General features: G+C 36.9%; 1 protein-coding gene across 1 annotated transcript; it reads left to right on the forward strand.

Moving 5' to 3' along the window:
* Positions 1-135: 135 nt before the first annotated feature.
* On the forward strand, positions 136-1785 carry LOC132199765 (farnesol dehydrogenase). The gene is made up of 5 exons (XM_059624724.1): positions 136-585; positions 799-928; positions 987-1116; positions 1279-1434; positions 1632-1785. Exons 1-5 carry the CDS (start codon positions 285-287, stop codon positions 1671-1673), a joined length of 759 nt encoding a protein of 252 aa, XP_059480707.1. The 5' UTR covers positions 136-284; the 3' UTR covers positions 1674-1785.
* Positions 1786-23892: the final 22107 nt, after the last annotated feature.

Genomic DNA, 23892 nt, shown 5'->3' on the forward strand with positions numbered 1-23892 from the left:
TATCTTAGTTCTTAATTGATGTTTCAAGTTTAAAAATTTAAAAAATATAATTTATTGAACTTTTTAAGGAAAATTTAGACTGATAGAAGTGATAGAGAAGATTCTAGAGAAACTCCACCCCCCTCTATTGTACTCATGCAGGTAGAGGTCACAAAAGGTTAAACAGCCGCGGCTGGCCGGCGAGACTCCCCTCAGCCTCTTATCAGTTCGTCGCTGTCTCAGCCGCGCTACAGACGCTTTGCTTTTCAATCCCTCTCCTTCCTTTAAACTTCAAACGCGCAATCATGGAGCGCTGGACAGGCCGCGTGGCCATCGTGACCGGCGCCAGTTCGGGCATCGGAGCGGCCACGGCCAAGAAAATGGTGCAGGCCGGCATGAGGGTGGTCGGCGTGGCTCGCAGGGAGGACAAGATCAAGAGCCTGGCCGCCGAACTCAAGAGCGAGAAGGGCCAGTTGTTCGCCATGGCCTGCGACGTGACCAAGGAGGAGGACATCAAGAGAGTGGTCAAGTGGACCAGGGACGTGCTCGGAGGTGCCGACGTGCTCGTCAACAACGCTGGCGTTTGGTATCAAGCCCCATTTCTCGGTAATGAAATTAATGAAAATTCCTTCTTTTCCTACTTCTTAATGTACATTGATTTTTTCGTATTAATTTAAAAAAAAAAACTTATTTATCCTTGATATTTATGTAATTTTGAAAATGATTTTTTTTTTAATTAAATTTTTTTTTCAATATTATGAAGTTTTCTTGTAATAAAATATTAATTTATCTAATCAATAATTATGTTCTGTTGATTAGAGAGCAATGGTGAATTGCTGAGGAAAATGATCGACACCAACATGTGGGGACTGATCATGTTCATCAAAGAGGTCACCTTGGACATAAGAGAAAGAGGAGTTTCTGATGGGCACATTGTCAACATTGCCAGGTATAAAGAGATTTACGAAATGCAAAAAATTTGTTATGTCAACAATTCCTATATGAAGCATTGCCGGCCACCGCCTGTTGAACTGTCCTGGAATCGGCGCCTACTGTGCCACAAAACACGGCGTGACTGTCATTTCTGAGGCCTTGAGGCAGGAGCTCCGTGATCTTGGAACCAGAATTCGAGTCACGGTAAGATCAATTATATTTACTGTAACAATTTATCAAAAATCCTATATTATTGTTATTTAATTTGGATAATTCTTATAAGGATTTAATTTTTAGTTACAATTTCTTTAAAAAAAAATGAATTAAATTTGAAAAATTCTAAAATTCATTATATTTTTCTTGCAGAACATAAGTCCTGGTGTGGTGAAGACTGACCTTTTCTCCGCTCTAGAGCAAAATCAAGCTCGAGCCCAAGAGATGTTCCAGGTCAACCCTCACCTGCACCCTGAGGACATTGCCGACGGCATCATCTACGCCCTATCCACTCCTCCGCACGTCCAGGTAAATAAAAAAATATAATTTATTTAAAAATTAATTCTATTGTTGGAAAGAATGATGTCTTAATTTTTCGTCATATGATAAAAAAAATATGAAATCAAATTTGAAATCTGACTTTCCCACTGGAATCTGCCTACGAAGTCATGCTAGCGGCAGAGAGATGGCGTTTACATTGATCCGCTGGGAATTCTTTGTTTTAGGTCCAGGAGATCACCATTGAGCCTGTTGGAGAAAAAATCTGAAGACTGCTCTAAAGTGTAAATTGAAGTCATTTAAGTTATAAAAAAGGTTACAATTATTTTCCTTGAATTGAATTTTTTTGAATAAAGGTCAAATTTATTTTTTACAATCAAATTGAATCAAATCAAGTTTTTCCATGAGAAAATTAAATCCCTTTTTCATCTCTTGTCAGCAGAATTTTTTTCATTTTCAGAGCAAATAACTTTTTTATGAATAGAGACCCATATAAATTTTCTTATATACGCCGTCGGAATTTGAAGATTGTCGAGCAGTTCCACTTGTGTAAGTGCTCGGAATTCCCTAGATTTCTCTTTTTGGAGATTCCCAAAAGCACGAGAACTTAAAAATACGCTTGGTGCTTTTGTTGTTTCTTTACGGTCGGTCGTGCTGGCATCCCAGAGGCGCAGTTTGTGCGGAGGAGCGCGCATTATTATTGTTGTCATCACCGAGTGCCCACCTTGGGGACGCGCGGGCGGGCGGCCCGGATTCAACACAACAAACTGCATAATCGTCGGGAAAAACGCTAAACTCGATTTTGAGGCTTTTTCAATTTTCTCGCCAGCCAGAAAAAGCGTGCCGCATTTTTTGCTGTTTAAAATGCAAATCAAGGTCGGGGGAACGAGATGAGCTTGCGGGCCTATCTGTGCAATGAGCCGCCCGCCAAATGAGGCCAGGACGAGTGCCAAACGTCTCTCGATCTCCCTCTTTTGGCCTGGGCATTAGAAATATAATATTAACTGGCACACACAAGACTGCAGTTTTTATATCCGTTCAAATTCGCTTTGGAAGGCCGTTTGCTTCTCGCTCTTTGGCTGCGATTTACCGAATTGTTTGTATATTTATGAGCAAAATCTGCCGCATATTGATCCCCGGGCGCGAGTTTCCAGCCGCTCCTCCGGGACAAATGCGGAATAATTGGGTTATTCCGCTCATCTGAATTTAACTCGATTACATTGTCTGCGTAAATAACAAAACTTGTGAATTTGAGAATAAAAGAAAAATTCTTTGTTTATGTAGCAGCAGCCAAGAACAAAGTGATTTCTGAATTTCCTTATAAATTACAACTGTTTATTAAGGTGTACAAAGATAAAATAGTCATTTCGTTGTAAATTTATTCATATTTCATTCTAAATGAGAGGAAAAAAACTAATTTTAATTTTCAAAAAAAAAAAAAAAATTATAATAATAATAACAATAATTCCTTGTTCTTTTTCTATCAAACTGTTTCAATTTTGCTGCAATCTCTATTATATTGAAACAAAAAGTATAAAGGAAATTATAAAGTCAATCAAAATTTTAGATTAAAAACTCATTTTTTACTTTTTTTTTCAATGATGTTAATTTTTTTTACAGAAATAGCTAATTTCAATTCTGAGTCTGCCTGCGAAATTAGTTTCGGCTTTGTGTTGTTTTCGGATGGCGAAACGCAGACTGGATGGCCGTGCATGGGTCGACGAGTGTATTTATCACTGGAGCGCTGCTGCCGGCCGGCGGTGGTCAGCTTTATTTATTACGTGCTTAGACCGCCCTGGTGCTCTCTTCGCTCGCACGGTATGCGCTACAACACACGCAGCCCCTGATATCCGCAATCTGACGACAGAGATTTGTCGCCAAGGAGACTTTGCGTTGCTCTGCGATCAGAGACGGAAGAGACGTTTGCATATTCATCGCCCGCTATTTGCAATCCAAAGCGTCTCTGCTTGTTGTGTGTGTTTTGTGACAAGACGAGATGTGTGTTGGTCTCTAAAATATTCAAAGTAGAAAGTTAAATCCATTTCATCTCTGTGACTATTTGTGAATAAATACGTCAAATTCACTTTTAAATCAAGGGACACAAGATTTCTAAATTAAATTTTTCCACTGAATAAAATTAATTCAGATTTAGTTAGTTAATAAAATTTATGAAAATTATTTGTGGAAGTCAAATTATTTGAAGCGAAATAATTTAAAAATATGCATTTGTTTATGATCATTTAGAAGATAAAATTCATTGTAGGAAATAAATTTTGCTTTGATTTTCTCTCCTTGTAAAATATTTTAGGCTCCGCATGGAAATAAATAAAGGAACAGTTCAAGCAAATTCACGACAATTTTCCCCATTGCCATTCATCAAAAGAATCTCTCCTTCAAATCCTCCACATATAATATCTCTGACTTTCATTCGGCTTGAGTGATTCCGAGTTCGTAAATTTCAATATTTGCACGCGGAATCGGAAAGAAAATTCCAACAGCATCTTGTGCGCGCGGTAATTAACAAACTTGTCTCGTGCCTCTGAAAACCAGCGTTGATTGTGTGTCGGCGAAGTATTAGGCAGACGTCTTGACAAATACGTCGAGCGGATTGCATAAGCAAACTTGGCAGGCGCTTCTCTTCCAAACAGAGTGACTTCGCGCTTCACCATCAAAGTTCATTCCAAGACCGACTGAGTCGTCAAAAAGCTGCAGACAGACAATGTCTCATTACTTCTCGTGACTTCATTTGATTGTTCCTGATACCTCATTCCCCCTGCTATTTAAAATCGTCATACAAAATAAATAGCAAAGCTATAATATGATTTCCAGGTCTCAAAATAATTCACCTCTAGTGGAAGAAAATGAAATGAAATAAGTAATACGAGAAAGATATTGTATCATAAAAATTAAAAATATATAATATTATGAAATATTTTTTGTTTTATTTTGACTTCTTTTTCAAGGAATACAAGTCATAAAAAATCTAGCGTGATTTTATTACTAGAGCAACGACCAACGTTTTTCACTAAAGAGCGCCTTTTGGAATATGGAATTTGCTCAATACAATTATAGTTTGTAATGAGATATTTTGAGCTTTATCCTTGATTAAATTGAGGACGTAACCTTTTGACATTTGATAATTCTGGTATTTGTCTAGGATCAAAGAAAGTAGTGTGTTTGCTCTTGTTGTGTATAAAGAGCGCGTGAGATAGAAGAAATAATATTATTGAGAATAGAGCTCATTCTGTTAAGTTTTTTTTTGCAATTGCACAATAAATTGAAAGTTTTGAACACAAGATTGAACACAAGCTTAAATTTTTTTTTAGATATTTTGTTGTTCAGAAAGGTTATTTAATCCACAAAATATGGTACAGAACTTTTATAAAAATTGATAAAATTCATAAAATTATTTGCTGATACAAAGTAGCTAAAATAGCAAATCGGTATTTTTTTAAGCATTGTTTCAAATAAAATATTATGAAATAATAAAAGGGAAAAAAGCAAAAACAAGAACGATATATTTACTGAGCATAAATTTATTATTTTTTCCTTCAGTCTTTCCCATTTTTCATTTATACAAAAATTTCTCGTACGCTAAAAATAAAACAAAAAAATTTCTTTTCACTTTTCCTCTTTTCACTTTTTGAGATTATTTCTGACTCCTCACCTGGAGGGAGAGAGAGGCACTGCTATTTTCGCTGCTTCAATGTGTAACATAATTCAGCGGTGGGCGCATGTTCAGTGTCGGGAGTGATTTCGGCGGTGGAGTGAAATAAAAAAGCGGTGCGAGAAAAGGACACTCGCGTGCTCGCCGCACAAAAAGGTTTCCTTCGTCTTTTCTCTTTTTCGACGAGGCCTTACACAACACGTACACACACCTCTCATTAATTTTCCTTGCTCATTTTTTTAATGGACCGCGACAAAATTTCAGCGCTGCGTTGCTGGCCTTTGTTGCGGACCAAAAAATATAACAAATATATTCGGAAAAACGTAACACATAGAAGTACAAAAAGGGGATGTGTGTACGTGTTTGCTTTAAAAATGTGGCGCAAATTGGCGGGTTTTGTTTTTGAATTTCATCACTGGCAGTTTGTTAGTTGGAAAAACTGTGTGCTTTTGGGAGATGAAATGAAACAAAAGAAATCATAATGCCTTTTGTGAGTTTTCCATGTCCGATAATGAACAAGCGACCGCTTTTCAAAGTTGAAAATGTTCCATATTTTTCTGCTGATTCTAATTAATGGTAATTAAAATCTGGAGAACCGTTTTGTTTTTGTTTTAATTTCCAATTCAACTTCAGTAACATCGAGTAACATTCCTAGTAATGCTTTTTATAAGTATAAAATGTATATTGAGCGCAAATAATGAATATCACTACCATCACTAGTAATAATAAGTCATTAATTTTTATAAAAATTCAATTTAATTGCCTATGAAAATGATTACATAATCTGTACATGAAGGTATTCAGGCTTTCATGTAATAAAAATCTAAATCTTCCAAGAGATTAAAATTTTACTTAAAGCATGATGATTTGTATAAAATGTTAAAGGGGATGCTGTAAGGTGAAAATTGTTTGATTATTTTATCAGATTATATCAAATTTGCTGGGAGGAAAAACCCGATTTTTCAAAAATAATAAAGATATTTTTTTATTAGATACTTGGAGATTTGGATAGTAAATTTTAAATTTAAAGAACTTTTTTCACAAAATGAGTATGTATTATTATTGTATCTTAAAACTGTGATTGATATTTTTACCATTTTCAACTTTGGCTTTGAAGTTTCCTGAAAGAGCGAAAATCGGGTCAGGTCTGAATAACTCGAGCTACGCCAGCTCAGCGATCGGCTAATTGAAATTAATTTGGCCGCGCGCATTTCTTAATGTCCGTTCGTTAAGGCGAGAGACGTGCCAAATGACTTGATTGCCCAGCGCGCCGACTGACCTTTTGGATTAGCAATAAAAGAACAGAGGCCGAATCAAATTATCCCTCTCCGGCTAGTTGTAGCTCTGCTCTCTCGCTTCGAAAGCCGCCGATCGTGACTGGAAAACAACAACAAACTCGGCCAAGTGCAAATCAGGCCCGCGTGACGCCTCCAAATAGCAGCGGCGATACATACAGTACAACCCTTTCAACCGACCACTCGACTTGATGGCCTCCACATTTTTGCTAAAATCTAAACCAGACAAAACCACACGTAATTTAACATTTAAATATTTCAGCTCCAAATATTAAAAAATAATAATAATAATTTGAATTTTCTGAAATTTCTACATATTAAAAATTTGCTTCTTGTATAAACAAATCTAGCATATAACTTACAATTCCCATCCTTTTACTGCGACTCTTAGAAATTTTTAGAAGTGTAAACTTACACAATGATTTATCCTAGGAGTGATTGACCATTTTGGAAGAATCTTTGATTTTATGGTAGGCCATTACTTTTATAAGGCTATTGAAATTTTTATCATTAAGAGTTTTGAATAAATAATTGATAACATAAAGTCCGTAAATTAAGAATATACATCCTTCCACAGGACTATTAGTAACTTTTAAATATAATATTGTTGGGTGTGGATTTTTTGCTCTTTAAAATGAATATCTTTTTATTACTCACTACCTAGAAGTAAAATAAATTATCATTTTCTAAAACCCAAACGTTTATTTTATGCCTCTGTTTCTAGAGTAACTGCAACCCTTATTATATTTTACATAAAAATTTGTTGTTGTTCCAAAAATAAATTGGCTTATTAATTTCAAAAATTCGCTAGAGTCTACAAAAAATATTCTTGAATTTCATCCTATATCTTCACCGTAAGTTTCATAACTTTTTATTATAAAAAAAATAGGATTTTAGCGCGGTTTTTCTCCATATTGATTTATTATCCGAAAAAATGTTACAATATTGGCTGTTAAATTTTATTCACGCGGCGGCGCAAGAGGGCCGATGGCGGGCGGCTTCGTCTCTTGTTAATTTGAATCGCACCTGTGTTCTAATTTCCATCCACATCAAAGGAGATCGAGCTCGTCTGAATTTTGAGCAGCGGCTGTGTCGACACAAAGGGGTTGGTTGGCTGCACCCTTAACCACCCACCCATACGTGTGCATGCTCGGCGCCCACTCATTAGCTGCAAAACGAGACGCTTGCTGCACTCTCATCCGTGCAAAATGCGCATCTCTAATTAACTCGGATGGAGATCGAATGGGAAGTTTTCCGCGAGCGAAATTTATAAATTTTCATACCCATAAGACCCTTATTTGCGATTCAGAGCGAAAAGGAGCAGTTCTTCGCCCGCGGCGGCTCGTCTCGATGATAAAACCGCAAGGACGAGCGAGCGAGCGAACGAACGAACGCTTGCCTGTTTATTACTTCTCCATGTACAATTCTGCAGGCCGTAAATAGAAAAGTAGTACGACATGCGGGTTGCATATGCTGTTGCTCGCGACGAGGGAAGAACGCGCTTGCTGCACTGCAGAAAAATGAAGAATGTGCGCACACACATCTGCTGCAACGTGCCGACCAGGACGTTTTCAATGCAGCTATTCTTTAAATTCCATTTACAAGTTCGTGCAGCTCCTTCGCAGCAAAGTGAAGATAGCATTTTGAAAAAGAGAAAATTTATAAAAAATTACACAGCGTAATTTGTACAAAGAAGAAACTATTTGTAGAGATGTATAATATTTATTATTTATTCTACACTGAACTTGCTACTTACAACTTTATAACCATTATAACAAAAAGATTGTTTAATTTTTTTGGTGAAGTAGGCATATTTTATTTAAATGGTCAATTAGATTAAAACTTTTGATACCAATATGTTTTAGGCAAAATAAAGTAGTGATTTAATATGAAAAACAGGTGATTCTGATTTTAGCCAATTTTAGGAGAAAACAGGAAAAGGGTACTTAATTAATGAAGAAGAAATAGTTATTAAATTAGGCAATTAAAGAAGTTAGAAAATGCTGAAACTTTGTAATATTCAGTATAAGATATCAATTTGAATTGCATGAAATAAATAAAAAATTGATTACCATTTCAGCTATTTTATAGCATTAATTAGAAACAAGAATTTTTTTATTTCTTTTATATTAACTGTTAAAATTCAATATTTAATCTTTTAATTCATATATTCATTATAATTATTTTTTTCAAAATATTATTATAATTTATTGTTGAATGAAATGGAAAAGCATTGTTTTGCTAAAGCAATTTAGCAGCGCATGAATGAAATTTCAGATTATTCAATCCTACCAGATTAAAAGAGGCAAAGAAAGCGCTGCTTCGGTGGAAAGTTGGCGGCGTTTTCGCCACTACGTTAATATAAATCGTCACTTCAGAGGTGGTATTAATTCTCCTCAATCGGCCGACGAGAGCGGTCTCGAGAGTATTTGCTCTTGAAAACTTCAACAGCAGAGAAAAGAAGAGCTTTGCGAAAAGTTTTGCACGACGCCTTTATTAGCTATTGCGCGCCACTCCCGTTACGCGTTTCGTCGTTTGTTCACGCATGAAAGTTTTTCATCAACATCGATGGCGGCACTGAAAATAGAATCTGAGTTTTAATATTGTTTTACAGAAGAAGTTTTTTTTTTTTTTATCTACCTCCTTTGATTTTGGCTTTTTCATTAATGAAAAGAAAAAATAAACGCACACTTAATAAGAAGTTGAAAATAATCAAATACAACAAGAGTTAATTGAATAGATTTTTCACTTTGATTGATGGTTTTCCATTTACATTGTTTAGGGATTTTAATAAATCTATACCCGTCTATATATTTGTTAGAATATAAATTTTTTAATTTAGTTATTTCATTATTAATAGTTACAACTTAAAGGGGGTCAACACACATAATTTTCATATTATCATTTACCACAAAAATTATAAATGAACTACTGAATTAAAATATTTTATTTCTTGAAGGAAATTTTAATTATATATCTCAGTTTTTTAGACTTTTTAGTTTAATTTTCGCCAACAAATTGAGTTTTACTTGACATAAACAAACAACTTTTATTAAATCTCTTAAGCTTCTCTTTTTCAAAAAGGGAAAAATGCTTGAACATATTTTTATTTTTCTGGATTTATAATTAAAAAAAAAGTAATTTGAAGTCTCAAAGCAAATTGAGGGACGCGCTCATTCAGCCCCTGCAACAAAGAAAGGGTCAGATACAAATATAAATTTCCGTCCAGTCACTGCGAGGCATAGGAGAGCGTCCCTCCTTTATAGTGCCCCATAATTCAAATAACCCAATTACGGGTCCATTATTTACAGCGCAGCCCTGTGATCTTTTTTGCAGGCGCAGAAATTGAATCAGAAAAGACTCTTTTTTCAGCCAAAGGAAAACGACAGGTCAGAAAAGCCAAAATTTGATATTTGCTCAAAAAACGGCGGACCAGGAAAGTCTCAGGACTCAGGAGGCACCGAGTTTCTCAGCAATTAGGAGGCTAATTAGTGGGCAGAAAGCGGCCGGTTTTTGGTGCATTCCTCTGGGTGCCTGATGGCTGGTCCGTGTTCCGCCGCCCCCTTGGGGGCCTGTCGCGGCCGCTCGTAATTTTTACTCTGCGTGCCGCGCACAATTTCCGCGCGCGATTCCGCTTTGCACGTGCACTTTGGACAGATGGGCCGCGACACGAATGGGGAATTTCGCAACCATGAGTGTGTGTGTGTTTGAGCAGCTACTTTAGTTCGCCTCCATGATGCTCGCAAATGGTCCAGCAATTCTCTGAATAGACTGTTAGACTACACAGAAAATTATCCATTGTGGCCAAATTAGGGCTAGAGAAGGTACAGAGAATTGGATTTAACAAGGTTTTATTAAATATATTTATTTTACAATAAAAATGCAAGTTATTTCACTTTTCATAATAAGGAATTCTTTGGAAAATATACATTAAGCTATGCTATATATTATTTTAATTTGGAATTTAAATGATTAGCCACACACTTAGATCTGATAATTCTATCCTCATCAATTGTGTTGTTCTTCAAAATCAAAGATGTAGATCATCGGATTGAATTTTTACATAAAAAAAAATTGCTTTAATCTTAATTAATAATAATTTGTTGTGATCCTCTCTGAAAAAGAAAATTGTTGTCAATGTTCATTTTTAGTACATAACCTTTTCTTTTTTCATACGCTCCTCGTCCTAGAAATGTCAAAGGTTTTAAAAATGGGATAATATTATATTTTTTGTTTTAATTATGCCGTTTAATAACATGAAAATTTAATTAAAAAAAATAAATTTAAGAGATTATTTTGGTAGAATGGAAAATCAATATTAATTTTAATTAAAGAATTAAAAAAATGTGGTCTTCTTATTATTCATCAATCAATTTTAAACTCTAAGAGACTTGAAATATTTTGAATCTTTTACACCACTCACTATTACTTGTGAGTGAAGGAAGATTTTGAATAAAACAGAAATTAAAAAGAAAATAGATAAGTTGTAGTCCTCATTGTTGAGCTGGATGGAAAATCAAGTTATTTTAATTTTATTCATTCTTTCGCATTTCCTAACTTGCACTGAACTGTAATTTTTTTTGCGATTTGTCTTGTTCCATAACGCACATTTATTATGCTCGCACGTAACATTGCAGCGGAACAAAGGCCAGACTTGCACGCCCGCTGCAGTTCATATTCATCCGCAGCGGCCCTTTTATTGTCCGCGCGCGCGACTCCAATTGTTCTTTATTTCTGAGCAATTTAACTAATTAAGCGGCGCGTATGCTGCTGGCGAAATAAATTGTGCGACCCTCCGTTGCTCTTGCCCATTGATTCGGAAAATAATAAATTCTGATGCTGCAAAATAAAGCCTTTTCGCCCATTCGCCCTGTAATTTCTATCGACGGCAAAAAGAACGCGCACATATGATTTTTCATGGAAAAGGCAATCCTTTGCCGTCCGGCCAGTTCCGCAGACGTGAACATATGTGCCTTTATTCAACCTATACGGTACAATTGAAATTACTCTCGGCACTACATTGGAATATCTGCTAATTTAGAACGCAATAAATTGAATACTTTCCGACTTCATTTGCATAATAAAACTCAATGAATGAATTTGAGCGAGTTAATTAATTTCAATGGGTGATACTTTGTAACTATTTAGTATAATTAATTGTTTAAGGTTTAAACAAAAGATGATAGGTTAATTTATCTTCAATTTTTTACAATTGGCTTAGTGGAATAATTATTGGAACATCAAATTGTCAAGTTTCGAGCAATGTGGGCTTACCGAGGCGACTTACAACGATTTGCAACTACAATGAGTCTCTTTTGATTTCGGGCGATTTAGCATATATCTACGCCAGTTTCCCTTTTCCAATATCCAAGAAGAGTAAATAATGATTTTAGAAGAAAATGCACAATTATATACTTGCTCAAATTAGGCAGCCCGTTCAGAAAGCTTTCAAGATGACTAAAGACATCCTCATTTATAATTTATTATGTAGTTATTTTTTTCAAAGCTGGAATTTGGATCATTATTTTAAAGTTATCCTCGTCCATTACATGGATGCTTTGAGAGCTGCAAAGCAATCAAATCTAGGCAGAGAGTGCTTCCGAGAATCGACCCTCGTTTTTATATTCCCGTGCACAATACTCGCACCTAAATATGTATAGTGCACTATGCAGTGCAGAGACGAAGGCAAAGTATACTCGAGATCCCAGCAGGCTGCAGCGCAAAAACCAAAGCACCTGAGGCGAGCGAGCTTCATATACAAATTCATTCATTCATATACGTCTGAAAACTCGGCTGCTTTTTTTCCATCCCGTGCGCCCGTGTGCAGCTCAATTAATGTGTATTTATCTCTGCAGCGCAAAAAGAGATAATTTCTCGTCGGCGCAAAACTCGTCTCGGTTGGACTGGAATCGGGGCGGATAGGTCATGCGAAAAGTGTTTATGTGAAAAGCCGTGCAGATTTAAACGCGAATTCAAATTCTTTAGAGCTTAAGCAGATTTGCTGCTTCAGCTTTATGCGTGAATAAGAGTTGTAAAAAGCAAGGGGCGTCGCAAAAACTCTTTAGTCCTTTTGCAACCAGATCTCGCGCCGGCTTATACATCATATTTGTACGTTCATTTAATTTATATTAGGTGCTTTTCGCATCAAAAGACCGAAAAGCGAGATCTCTCTTCTGACTCCAGACACACTTCTTTCCCTCCTCTCGCGAAAAATTTTCTTAACAAAGGAATAATCTTCTTTGCGTCGACACAGGGCAGAGTCTTATATTTCATTTGGAGAGGAAAGTGCGAGTTTAATATGTTTGAAATACCATCTGCATTTCAGGAAAAAAATGTTGACAATAATGAAATGGAGGAAAAAGGTATCATATTTAAATCAATAATAATAAATCAAAGAAATGGTAAAACAGAAAAAAAATGGTTTATTCAAAGATCGAACTGAGCATATTTTTTTTATAGAAATTCAAGGAATTTGGATAGAAATTAAATAATAAAAGAGACGAGATGTTTTTTATTTTAATATTTGCTGATTTGCGATGGTGTTTGCAAGTCGGAATTTTTACTTAATAATTTTTGTTGTACACATGTAGAGTAAATTTAGCGATAAGTTTAAAATTGGCCTGCTTCCGTAAAACACGTGGGGAAAAGCAGGGCAGGGGGTTGCGGTGGCTGGTGGGACGCGCGACGCAAACGGACGCAATTACGCGATTTATTGGCGCTTGGGCGATCGGCCGATATTGGATTGCTGGTAATTGGCTGTTCGTCATAAAAGGGCTGGGGGCGCCGCGTTTATTAATTGGCCCCGCAGACGACCGGCGAAGCAGACGAGAGGGATTTCGACGCGGATTAAGGGGCAGCAGCCGGTCTGGCAGGTGTCGTCGGAAATGGGAAAACATCTGGGGGCCCTGATGCAGCCCTGCAGCCTGCAGCTCGCCAATTCGGAATGCCAAGCCTTTTTGATAATTCGCTTTCATCCCCTTGAATGTAATGTGCCTCGCTCTCATTTGTTTACGGCCCTTTGATGCGTTTTCCGGAATTGTTTTTCGACGTTTTCCCTTTGGAAAAGTGGACGCGACACTCGAAACCGACCGCGTGCTTTTTTCATTTCCTGCGGCGAGCCAACCACCCTGTTTTCACTTTGCGTAACAACGGAATTCAAATGACAATTCGCAATTTTACGAGACCTGATGCTTCCCTGGTCACACAACTTAAAAGTTCCAATTCGATCGCAAGCCTTCATATATTTTATCCAAGATAAAAGCCAGTATTTAATTTTCCAACATTTTTAGTTTTCTAAATTGAATATAATTTTAATTTAAATACAAAATTATGAAAAACATGGTTAAAAATGTCCAAAATTTGTTTTATATTAATTAGATTTTATAAATTTAAATTTAGTTGCAAATAAAGCGAATGTTTTTGTTACCAGGCCATCCCTGGCATCCATGCGCAATTCAAGACACATCTTTTAAATATTAAAAATGCTCAAACAAATCAAGATAAAAGTGAGTGCAAAAATCGTGCATGTTCTGTCTATATGTTAATCCGTATAATTCACATTAATTTTGTCAAAAATTAAATTAAATTAGGATTATTAAGAGGAGAAAGAAGCAAAATTTCTAAATTTTGGAAGTGTCTAATTGAGCACTTTATGATTATTGATCTTATCAAATGAACTTTTTGCTCTTAAAAAAAATGATTTGCTTAAAATCAGTCAATAACTATATTATATACTCTCTCAATTTTTTAGTAAATTCTCATATTTGCTTCGTTTAAATTTACAACAAAAATTTTATTTTGTATCAGGTTATGAAATTACTTAATATAATCCTTAAATCTCACTTGACAAACTAGCGTTAACTCGAATTTATGCTCCAAGTAACTGCGGAATGAAATAATTGAAACGTCGGCCGCAGCTGCGTTGACGATTCGCAGCCACCGCCGCGTTAATCGCTCCAAAAGCCGGGAATCAAATTAGCCGCGTGTGTGTGTCTCTGTATTACACATCCCGGAAAGCACCCCTAGGCGACAATGTGTCTTAATGTGCACGAGGCGTCTTTATTGACTGAGTAATGATGCATTCGCACAAAAGCAGCACGACTCACCCCACAGTGAAAAATGCGGGGTGACTTTTCCCAGCGCTCGCGACGGCGACTCTTAATTAACACGTCCGCAGATGCAGATGCCCGATATGAGTCCCGCGAGATTACACTTCAAGTACTTTCTTCAAATGAAAAATTTTCCTCTGCACGACACACGCGAGAGAAAGAAAAATTGCATTTTTTTTGTCAATTACAAAAAAGAAGAAGTTTTATCCTCCGGAGTGCGATTTTCTTGATCACTTCCGGTTCGGGGGAGGGGACGCACACATGCAGGGGTGGAGACCACCCCTATGAATAATATTGTTATTCACGGTCGTCTAATAAAAATATATTGACAGGCCGGTAGACCCAATTTCGAGGCGACGCGTCGAATTTACGTCGCGTTTGCTTTTCTTTCGGGGGTTGCGGCGCAAGAGTTGAAAATCTTTCGCTTGCCTGATGCTCATCGCATGTCTAATATAAAAAGGGTCTCGCTCGTCTCTTCCGGATAATGGTCTGCGGCACGAGATCGATAAAATGAAACGGCGGCGTGCGAAAGAAAAATTCCTCTCGCTGCTTGCCACCTCATTGATTCCGACTCGGATGTCCCGACAACCTTTTTAAAAGCCAGGTGAAACTCGGCCGCGATTTATTTGACCGCCGAGGGAAATTGGCTCGAAACAAACCAGAGCCGCCGCTCTCTCGCGCCGGCCGGTCGGCCGGACCGGACTTGCGAGCAAAAAGAAGAAAACCCCTTTCCGGCGGCCGATCTCCGAAAGGGTCCGTCCGCCACTTTGCTCCAGAATTTTATTGTGTTTTCCCAGCAAGGAGAGCAAGTTCAAAGTTCATGACGTGCAGCAAAGAAAAACACCCCTGCACGAAAAAGGGCCAAAATTGTTTTCTTTCAGCAGCGAAATGGATTCTTTTTACTAAAAATCTGGCCTTTTTGAGAGCTAATTTAAAATTATTTCACCATCTTTTGACATAAACTCTATATTTTTGGCTTTCTACTAAAATTGGAAATCAATTTTGTTTGATAATTTCAGTGCTTTTATTATGTTTAATGAAATATTTTATAAATAGATCTGTGAAAATTTAAAACCAAAAAAATGTTAGTTTGAGATGTATGGCATTTATTGCGTTTTTAGCCATGGAGAAAATACATAAGAAGCTGCTCAAAGGGAGAAGTAAGGTTGAATACTATTTTTATTTCTTGTTTTGCTGGTCTTGTTAAAGATGAATGTTGCAATTCCTATTTTATCATGATTTTGCCTATGATTGTCAATTTCCTGAAATTTCTGTTATTATAGTATTAAAAAATTATAATAGAAAATAGAATTTAAACATAGTAAATAATTCTTCATTCTTTGTGCGTAAATAGATTCGCAAGAGAAGTTTTTTCCAAGCAACTAGTTCTCATTTTAATGCAAACTAATGGCAGAATTAAATGAGTGCATTCATAAGCCAAATGGTTGGTTGCATCCTTGGAGAGAGGCGATTAACAAACAGTTTATTTCAATTTCCAAGTCGTCAGCAGCACATTATTACTCATTCATTATAGGAATAAGAAACTCATAGCTGCGGAAGATTAAACAAACTAGAGAGAAAGACGGAGAAACGCTTTGAGCAAATAAGAACCGACAGAGCAGCAGCCGAGGAATAAAATTGGTCTGTTTGCGATTACACACAAATACCCCCAGCAGCAGGTTCGTGCGCAACATCATAATGTAGGAAGACAGAGAGCTCGTTTGAAATTGAAAGGAAAAGCAGGTGACATTTATTTTCCTGCAAATTGCTCAGAGAGAGTTGTTGCTTATACAAATTGATAAAGAAATTTAGATAAATTATTCTCCTCGAAAAAGAAAATTGTGTTACGAGAAAACAAGTAAAGGAAATCGTGTTTACGACAGCTTTAAAATGACTTTGTTTTAAAAAGTATTAAATCTTTAATAATAAATGTTTATTTAATGTTTTTCTTTACATTTTTCTTTAAATTAATTTTTTTTTTATTTATTTTAATAAATTAAATTTTTTTCAATTTAAATTTAAAAATATTTGATTTTTTTGTGAAAGTTAAATGTTAACAACAGCATTTAATAAAGAATTAATAAATTCTAACTATGTCCAATTTTCCTCAACATTAAAAAATTGTTTCATCTGCATCATGAAAAACGATTGTTTTTATCTAATTCAATGAAAACTAATCTATTGTAAAATTACAATTTTGTATTTTCAAAATATGTAAACCCCTCAGGAGGTTTACAGAAGAGTCAGAATTAAGATCAGATCAAATACTGATTGCAAAATAGAACTATACCTCTGTTTGGCTCCTTTGAGGCAATATCAAAGCACAAACAATTTTCTTGTACTGTGTTTATTATTGACAGAATTAACTTTAATCTCCAAGATAAAAAAAATTGATTTAAATACAAAAAAATAGCTAAACATATTTTAATTAAAGTCCATTTTGTGGCTTATTGTTAGAGCAAAGCTGCTTGAAGTAAGATTAAAGTGAGTTGTTGATTGTAGAGCTGTGGCAAGTGAATTAAGGGCAGATGAAGCAACTTGATCAGCAAGAGAGTCGTCTGGTGGTGTGTTAACCCTTTTTGTCCCGAGCGCCGCAAAATCGATTATGCACGCACGTCCGCCGCCGTTTCAATAACCGTAAATTCTGATCATCCCGCATCGCGCGCGCTCACGTCACTCGCGCAAAACATGCACCTCGCAAAAATCCACCACGCGCTGCGGTCTAATTACTCGTAACAAAAACATTTCGTGTGATGAGGCACGTCGCCGGCGTTTGGCGGCAAAAACGGCGGCCCCACCTGCACACACAATACCTACGTAATGTCAATTTCGCTCGGCCAATATCATTAATCAACAAAAACCACCTACAGAGTTTTCCACTTTGAAACATGTTGAAAATTTCAGCAAAAGATTCGGGACGCTTGAGAAAATTTAATTAGTAATATTTTCATGAAAACTGTTCTGATTAATTGGTTTTTTCGGCTTGGAGGAAAATATGAATAAAATTTAGGGTAAAAATATAGATTACAACGAAAACATTTGCTACAAATTTTTTCATACTGAGAAAATTTTAATTAAAAATTATTATCAGGTTATATTTCAGTGGAAATTGAAATTTAAATAAATGGGCAATCAAAAGGCAGCATAAAAAATTGAGACTAAACATGATTTCTCAGTTTAAAATTTACAAGTAGAGAAAATGCCTAAAAAATGTTGAAATTTAGATAATGTCGCTAAATAATTTCAAACGTAATTCATTTATTCCCGGAAGAAAATTTTTAAATTTTTAAATATTCTCTGGTAGCCATTTGTTTTGTTAATGGATAACTCTATAGTCAGGGGCAAAAAATGGTCCAACCAAACAATTCCAGCTTATTTGTATCGTCGCTTTTTGCCGAAGCAAAACACGGTGGGGCCGAAAACGGCGCACGACCCATTAATTCAAAAGGGCCGTGCTGAATAATTCGGCCTAATTGAATAATTCGGCCTAATTGAATGGCCGCTGCTCGCGAGAGCCTCGGGCCACCGGCGGGTTCATAATTCATTGGGCCGAGGCACAATGAGCCTCGTGTGCATGCGAAATTGAACCTGCCGGCTCTCTCTCGGCAGAGGATCATTATTACATCGGCCGAGATTTTGATTCTATACTCCAGACGTCTTTTCAAAGCGGCGACACAAAGGCCAACGTTCTTGCGGCGGCTTGACCCCGACGGACCGCCGTTTATAAATCATCAGCACCCCAACGACGCGTGCAATATTTTGCACCCAAATCCCCTTTTCGCTTTTAATGAAAAGTATCTAGACTCGAAGGTATACCAAATTTTTGTTCTTTATAAAAAGTTACTTTTCGTAATATAAAGAAAACAATTCACGAAGTTTAAAACAAAATGTAAATGCATCAATTAATTTAATGATTTGATTATTTAATTTAATCTTATTAATGGAGCAAGGAAGAGTTGCAAAGTGTGCAAAAAGTTAGTGGATTTGGGGTTAAACGGAAGCCCCTCGAGTCAAAATTAGATGGAGTGGCCGTACGAAAGGCGGACCTCGTCCGATTTGAAGCGCCAAGTGTGTGCATAAAACATCAGAGGCTCAAAGGAGGCAGGCAACGCGACTAGCTAAGGGAGCACAGACACAACCACCCCCTCTTGTATATTCATGGCAAACATCTTTGCATCTAATTACAATTCCTCGCTGACTTTGCTCATTTGAAGAGAGAGCAGCAGCGTCTTGGCGTTGCAAATTAATTTTTAGCTCGCAACACACTCGAGCAGCGAACGAATGAACACGCTCGGCGATGGTTCGTTGCATGCTAACAAGGATCGCGTCTTCGCTTATGCTTACAATTAGCTCGCAGAATACCGTCGCGCTCGAGTTACACGGTTTTCCAATGAAACCAATTTCCACTTCATAATATTTCATTTTCTAGCATCTCAATAGCATCATCGATTAAAAAAAATTGCAAACTGGAAGTTCCAGAGAATGGCACAAATTAAATTTAGAGAAATAAGAACAAGTTCCTTGATCTTGTGAAAAATATTTAAATATTACCAGTAAATTTTTATCTTATGAAGAAGGGGCTTGTCGTCGTTGAATTAATCATTTCTAATCATTTAACGAAAGACACATTTCTAAACAATCTCTTCAATGAGGGAAATCTTGTTTTTACTTCTTGAAAGCTTGGTATAATTTGCTACACAATCAATGATGTGTTTACACCAATTTGGAGTAAAACGTGTTTAAAAAATTTTGTTTTTCAATATTGTAAATAATTTGATTTGAGCTATTACAATTATTAAAATTTTGATTTTGAAACCTTGAAATTTTGTAGATTCTCACAAGACAAACTCAACCATATTTTCTTGGTGCGACGGTGCGACTACTATGGAAGCCAAGTTTAGAAAGGCTTCCCGTAAAATTTCTTGTAAAACACGCAATTTGTTACTTTTTTAATGACAATTTTGGGGTTTCGACTCATGAGGATTATTGCAGTGATAATGCCAAAGTGCAATTTAATTTTACCATTTAATTCCTATTTTAAATATTTCCCTCGTTGTTAATTTTTTGTCCACATCCTGGAATTGCAATTTCAACGGCACCACGACTACCAAGAATTTTTTTAAAACTTCCATATCAAAATGGCCTCTTCTGCAATTCATGAAGTCGTACGCAATGGTGTTTAATTAAGACAATACTAATTCTCATAATTAAATAGCTACTGAAAAAAATTAAGTCCTGGTCCATCGTGTGTTTTTTATTTTTTTGGAGCTTTTTTTATTTTTATCGTCACGCCCTGGCCTGGATGAGCAAATGCAAAAAGCTCATGCCGGTCGGCACGGTACTTCTCACTTATGTACGAATAAGCGAACAAAGTTGTGGCGCTTGCGAAATTGACCGCGCGCCGCTTGTTTTCTGCGCCACACACCGACTCCCCGGGGACGTGTTTGGACATCATTTGTATAATTAAAGGGTCGGTCGCTCTCTCGCTGGCTGCATCATTTTTCGATTTCTTGCTGCGACGGACGGGAAAAGAGCGAGTGTCTGGCAGAGACGCTTTGCCTGTCCAAGGCAGACAAACAAACAAAAGCAACCGAGACTATAATTGGGACGCGCGCATTTGATCCAGGCACCTCTTACTTAGTTAGCCCCTGACAGAGGCTTCTCGGAATTTATATTCATTGCTCCAAAAGGGGACGATTTGAGGCGACCCTTGGCCATAATAATAACATAACCGCTCCTTTGAGTGCTTATTGTGTCTCTGGTGCTGAAGTCAATGGTGTGTTTCGTAGGAAACCATGTGGGAGGAAATGCGTTGATTGGTTTTCAAAGCAGACAGAATGTTAAAAATGGGTAAGTTATACATTTTTATCATAAAATTTCTCCTAAACTTGAAATAAATTATTTTTATTATTTAAAAAAATAAAAAATTTAAATTTTATTTTATATAATACTTTTGTGGTTGAATGAATGCTATTTTTTTTAGTGAAAATTAGACTTCATTAACTATGAATTAGCTTTTTTTTATCTTTAAATAGTAAAATATAAAGTAATACAATAAAAAGCTGAATAATACAGATCTTTATTTATCTTTGTAATAGTGTGAAAACAAAAATATTTTTTGGTGGCAATTCAAATGTTGATTAAGTAAAATATTGCCTATTATTTGGAAATAGCTCAATTATATTGAGTTTAATGATATTATTTTAATATAAATTGGTAAATAAAACAAATTTTTGATTACCAAAAAGGTGATTTTACAGGCGAGGCTGGAATTTTTAAAAAGAAACATAAAAATTGATTTTTCTTCACCAGCTACTCTGTTTTTTTGTTCCATGAAATTAATACTGGTTTCAGTTTTTCAATTGTTTGTTTTTAATGTTATTTTTTTTTCAGATGGCATAAAAAATCAATATTCAAATTCTTCAAAGTCCCTTAAAGAGTCGCAAATATTCCAGATATCTTGAAACTCCAAATGTTGAATTTAACCTAATCTATTTGAAATCGGAATGATTCAATTTGCAAATAGTGTAATTACAATATCTCAAGAAACTTAAAGTTCAATAATTTTTTTTTCGTTTTTGCAATAATTTGATAGCTTCATCAAAAAAGAGGAAAGGTTTATTTATTTATTTTTTTTAGCTTTCAGTTAATTATTTTCCACCAATTTCAATTTTTGGTCATGTCTGGAAGTTTGTGTGAAATGTATTTTTACCAGGAGTGTTTTGAAACAACGGATGTTTACAAACATAAAGGGAAGAATGGAATAATTTAACTGATCTCCCAATCATCTCATCAGCAGCTCGAGTTTTTTTCACATGTAAATTCCACTGATACAGCACAGCAGCATCTCGTTGGGACGATTCAGCGCCTAATCAACACAACTCCTCTTTTCTCTCATTTGGTTGTGCGCGCCGGATAATGGTGGATGAAAAGGAGAGTTTTCTGCTGCCTGGGAAAATCCACCCCGGTTCGCAGCGAGCGACGAGTGGCGGCGCCTGAATGATTCCGCTGATTGATCAGTGTCTGATTATTATTATCATCAATTCAACTCAAACAATGCACGCCTCGTTCGTCCCGATCCCTTTGAAAGACCTGTTAAGCCGCTCTGCAAGTCTGGCTGGCCAGTTCAGCGTGAAACGGGGTCTGATTGCGAAAAAATATTGCGATTCATTTTTATAACTATTTGCGGATAATCTGTAGATTTATAGACATTGGAAAATATTAATTGAAATTCACTGGCTTTTTTCCAACTAAATAAAATAAATGTTTCAATTAAAATTTGTGGCATATATAATTATATATTTTTTAATCAGCAGAAAAGAATATCTTAAGCCACAGATGAAACTTTTGCTATTTATAATTTGTCATAATCATTGTCTTCACAGCTACAGTATTGGATTTACCAAATCACGATAAAATAAAATTAGTTTCCCCATAAGCATCTTAAAAATGCGGAAGCAATAACTTAGTATACAATTTTTAAATTAAAACAAAGTAAAAAGTGTTTTATATTATATTATTAATAATCATTAAAATAATTTATTATATGTTAAAACTTTTAAGCTTTTTATAATTATTTCTCTGTTAAATTGTAATTTTTAAAAATTGCATTGCGAAAATATTTTATAGCTGGGGTCTAATTCTGTAAGCTTTTTCGTTTCTATTTCCATATCTATATTCATTTTCCATTTGCTTACCCATTCTATTTCGTCGCCTTTTTCGATTACGACTTCTATTTCGCAGCCTATCCATTTCCATTTCTAATTCGTCGTCAATTTTAATAGTTGAGCCATATTTATATATATATATATATATATATAAATATATATATATATAGGGCGCAAATTGTGGTACCACAGTGTGGGAGCAAATTGTGGTACCACAGTGTGGGCGCAAATTGTGGTACCACAGTGTGGGAGCAAATTGTGGTACCACAGTGTGGGAGCAAATTGTGGTACCACAGTGTGGGAGCAAATTGTGGTACCACAGTGTGGGCGCAAATTGTGGTACCACAGTGTGGGCGCAAATTGTGGTACCACAGTGTGGGAGCAAATTGTGGTACCACAGTGTGGGCGCAAATTGTGGTACCACAGTGTGGGCGCAAATTGTGGTACCACAGTGTGGGCGCAAATTGTGGTACCACAGTGTGGGAGCAAATTGTGGTACCACAGTGTGGGAGCAAATTGTGGTACCACAGTGTGGGAGCAAATTGTGGTACCACAGTGTGGGAGCAAATTGTGGTACCACAGTGTGGGCGCAAATTGTGGTACCACAGTGTGGGCGCAAATTGTGGTACCACAGTGTGGGAGCAAATTGTGGTACCACAGTGTGGGAGCCAATTGTGGTACCACAGTGTGGGAGCAAATTGTGGTACCACAGTGTGGGCGCAAATTGTGGTACCACAGTGTGGGAGCAAATTGTGGTACCACAGTGAGGCCGCAAATTGTGGTACCACAGTGTGGGAGCAAATTGTGGTACCACAGTGTGGGAGCAAATTGTGGTACCACAGTGTGGGCGCAAATTGTGGTACCACATTGTGGGAGCAAATTGTGGTACCACAGTGTGGGAGCAAATTGTGGTACCACAGTGTGGGAGCCAATTGTGGTACCACAGTGTGGGAGCAAATTGTGGTACCACAGTGTGGGCGCAAATTGTGGTACCACAGTGTGGGAGCAAATTGTGGTACCACAGTGAGGCCGCAAATTGTGGTACCACAGTGTGGGAGCAAATTGTGGTACCACAGTGTGGGAGCAAATTGTGGTACCACAGTGTGGGCGCAAATTGTGGTACCACATTGTGGGAGCAAATTGTGGTACCACAGTGTGGGCGCAAATTGTGGTACCACAGTGTGGGAGCAAATTGTGGTACCACAGTGTGGGAGCAAATTGTGGTACCACAGTGTGGGAGCCAATTGTGGTACCACAGTGTGGGAGCAAATTGTGGTACCACAGTGTGGGCGCAAATTGTGGTACCACAGTGTGGGAGCAAATTGTGGTACCACAGTGAGGCCGCAAATTGTGGTACCACAGTGTGGGAGCAAATTGTGGTACCACAGTGTGGGAGCAAATTGTGGTACCACAGTGTGGGCGCAAATTGTGGTACCACAGTGTGGGAGCAAATTGTGGTACCACAGTGTGGGAGCCAATTGTGGTACCACAGTGTGGGAGCAAATTGTGGTACCACAGTGTGGGCGCAAATTGTGGTACCACAGTGTGGGAGCAAATTGTGGTACCACAGTGAGGCCGCAAATTGTGGTACCACAGTGTGGGCGCAAATTGTGGTACCACAGTGTGGGCGCAAATTGTGGTACCACAGTGTGGGAGCAAATTGTGGTACCACAGTGTGGGACCAAATTGTGGTACCACAGTGTGGGCGCAAATTGTGGTACCACATTGTGGGAGCAAATTGTGGTACCACA

The sequence above is a fragment of the Neocloeon triangulifer genome, unplaced genomic scaffold (assembly GCF_031216515.1).
Source record: "Neocloeon triangulifer isolate White Clay Creek 2 clone unplaced genomic scaffold, ASM3121651v1 ptg000014l, whole genome shotgun sequence".
Classification (NCBI taxonomy): Eukaryota; Metazoa; Arthropoda; class Insecta; order Ephemeroptera; family Baetidae; genus Neocloeon; species Neocloeon triangulifer.

Bases quoted from the DNA above. Each gene is read 5' to 3' on its own strand.
- LOC132199765 (XM_059624724.1), top strand. From the start codon at position 285: ATGGAGCGCTGGACAGGCCGCGTGGCCATCGTGACCGGCGCCAGTTCG. The intron at 929-986 runs GTATAAAGAGAT...TCCTATATGAAG, and splicing joins CACATTGTCAACATTGCCAG to CATTGCCGGCCACCGCCTGT. The intron at 1,435-1,631 runs GTAAATAAAAAA...TCTTTGTTTTAG, and splicing joins CCACTCCTCCGCACGTCCAG to GTCCAGGAGATCACCATTGA.